This window comes from Silene latifolia, chromosome Y, assembly GCF_048544455.1.
Source record: "Silene latifolia isolate original U9 population chromosome Y, ASM4854445v1, whole genome shotgun sequence".
Lineage (NCBI taxonomy): Eukaryota > Viridiplantae > Streptophyta > Magnoliopsida > Caryophyllales > Caryophyllaceae > Silene > Silene latifolia.
The window spans coordinates 17,957,408-17,960,475 of NC_133538.1; the positions used below are offsets into that span (position 1 = coordinate 17,957,408).

The 3,068-nt window shown below is 41.8% G+C and overlaps 1 protein-coding gene across 1 annotated transcript; it reads right to left on the reverse strand.

Moving 5' to 3' along the window:
• Window positions 1–1,394: 1,394 nt before the first annotated feature.
• Window positions 1,395–2,129, reverse strand: LOC141627671 (uncharacterized). The gene has a single exon (XM_074440900.1). It carries the CDS (start codon window positions 2,127–2,129, stop codon window positions 1,395–1,397), a length of 735 nt encoding a protein of 244 aa, XP_074297001.1.
• Between the last annotated feature and the right edge of the window lie 939 nt (window positions 2,130–3,068).

Genomic DNA, 3,068 nt, shown 5'->3' on the forward strand with positions numbered 1-3,068 from the left:
AAACCGAGATATGGCTCTCCAAAATAGGCACTAGCAATTTGAAGTTCTTCCTTTGCTCGCCTAGCTATCTTTCTTCTTTGCGCATCTCAAAATAGCTACATTCCCGCTCCAAATTTACTCTTCATCCAAATGCATGCTAAACGGACGGTAAAAGGCTTGATTTCACTACTTTTGGGTTCATTCCTGCAAATAAGACAAAATAACCCAAAGTAGCATATTCGGGGCATTTCGTAGCATAAAACCACGATAAAAGCATAGAAATACGTGCATAAATTAGGCTAAAAGACTATATAAAATGCACGTATCAATGCCAAAGCAAAGTCTAATATGTCACTTCCCGCTTCATTTATCTCCCCGAACCCAAAACCTCCATGAATGTTCTGGAAGCCAACTCGGCTAGTACCCACATGCCCATTGAGGTCACCACCAATGATCAATTTCTCTCCAATAGGGACTCGTTCTACAACCTCTTCCAGATCTTCCCAGAAGGCTCGTCGAAAAGAAGCATCCAAACCTACTTGAGGTGCGTAAGCACTTATAACAGTCACCACCTCATCCCCAACTACAAGCTTAATGCTCATAATCCTATCACTCTTTCTTGATACCTCTACCATATCATCGATGTAATCTTTATCAATGACAATACCCACTCCATTGCGACTTTTGTCTTTATCCGTGTACCAAAGCTTATAACCCCAAGGCGCTATCACCCTTGCTTTATCTCCGACCCACTTTGTCTCTTGTAGGCACATTATATGCACTCTCCTCCTTTTCATAACCTCCCCTACCTCAGCTAATCTCCCTGTCAAAGAGCCAACATTCCAAGTACCAAAACTTAACCTACTACCCTTCCTCAAGTCATGTCCTGATTTCTTTACCCGCTCTTGATCATGCTTCCTAGATCCAAATCTATTTGACACCACACCCATACTTCGAGGTGGCGCGCCACTTTTGGGCGACGACCTAATAACCCTTGCATATTTTTCACTACACCCGGGTCTAGAAGATGTAGCGCACCCTTGCCTATTTGACACCACCCCCAGATGTAAAGATGGCGCGTCACTTCCGGGCGACGACCTAGCAACCCTCACATACTTTTCACTACACCCGGGTCTAAGAAGTGCAGCGCGTCGCTTCTGAGGAGACGCCCCAAAGATGTTCAAATTCTGATTCATGTCCATAAAATGTGACTAAGTTTTTATGCTGGCTGCCACAGACCTACCGCAACCCTCCTTCTTTATCCGGGCTTGGGACCGGCAGTGAATGCCCGAAAAACACTCACGGGCGGAGTTAAGGAAGTATTATATCATCAAATGGGCAAAATTACATCATCGCTTACAATTTTGTGTTAGATACGCTTACATTCAAGCTAATATCCAACAAAATCAACATACTCAAGCTATTAACCCAGCTATAGAGATATTATCCCTACACTGACTAATACAACGTTTTCTAACCACTTCTTTAACTCTATGTAATACATACTCAGGCCTAAAAATTTTCTTCTCTAGCCTGCAGTGATTTCGCATCCACCAGATCTGATACATTGCAGCAACAACAATAGCAGCTACAATATCCTTCTTCTCCTGTGAACCAAAAGACTGGTTACTCCACCAATCCACCAAGTTTGCTGTGGGCAATAGAACCTCACACCAATCTGAAATTAACTGGATACACATGTGACTGTATGGGCATTGGAAGAACAAATGAGCATGATCCTCCTTAGCAGTCCCACAAAGATCACACCAATCCTCAGAACATCCAATCATCATACAAAGTTTATTTTTCGTTAACAGTCTCTGTCTGATGGCTAACCAAGCAATAAATCTATGCTTAGGGAGACTGATACAATTCCAAATCCAAGAGTGCCAAGAGACCTCAGGTTGATCTCCTCTAAGCCATTTATATCCTTTTGCAATAGTGTAATTTCCATCCTCATCCTGCCACCAAATCCTAGTATAACCAGATATAAAAATATCTTTACATCTGCAAATACTTCTCCAGGACCAGCTGGCACCTGAGTTTGGAGTATAAGAAGCCCAGTCAGACTGTTTGATATATATACTATGCACCCACTTGACCCAGAGATGATCTTTTTTCTGCATTATCCACCAAATATACTTCCCCATTGCAGCTCTGTTCCAAAGGATAATATCTGTAATACCCAATCCACCTTATTGTTTGGAGTGGCAGACACTATTCCAGGAAACCAGAGCTGGAGAGTGCGCGTGAATATTACCTTGCCAAAGAAAATTTCTACATATGCTTTCAATTTTCTTCAACACACTAGATGGGAGAATAAAGATCCTGGCCCAATAGGTATGGAGAGAGCCAAGAACAGACTTGATAAGAACTAGCCTTCCTGCATATGAAAGTTTTCTAGCACTTAAAGCCCTAATCCTGTCCACCACCCTTTCAACCAGGATATTACATTCCAAAACAGAAAGTTTCCTGGAAGCAATAGGGATCCCCCAGGTATTTGAAAGCAATGTTTGGCATAAAGGGGGATAAAGCCCCTGGTCCTGATGGGTATAGCAGCATGTTTTTCAAAGATGCTTGGTCCATTGTAGGCAATGATGTTATCAGGGCTATATAGAATGTGTCCCAATCTAAGGAGCCTCTAAAGTAATGTAATAACACCATTCTTACCTTAGTGCCACAAGTGGAGATGCCTGAGTCAGTATTATAATTCAGGCCAATTGCTTGTTGTAATACAATATATAAATGCCTCTCAAAAGTAATCTGTAATAGGGTAAGTCAAATTTTACCGGATATTATTTCTCTATCACAGAGTGCTTTTATTAAAGGGAAGGACATAGTTGAAAATTTGCTGACTTGTCAGGATTTGATCAAGCTCTATAATAGGACGTCTTGCTCTCCTAGGGTTATGATGAAGCTTGATTTGCAAAAAGCTTATGACTCTGTGGAGTGGTCCTTTGTGCAAGACATGCCCAAAGCTGTTAGTAGGATTATTGTGCAGTGTGTAAGCACTAATTCTTTCTCTATTTCTCTAAATGGGAAGGTTTTTGGACTATTTAAGGGACAAAGGGGACTAAGACAGGGGGACC

What these genes read in the sequence shown, in the direction of transcription:
- LOC141627671 (XM_074440900.1), bottom strand. Translation starts at nt 2,129, where the DNA reads ATGGGGAAGTATATTTGGTGGATAATGCAGAAAAAAGATCATCTCTGG.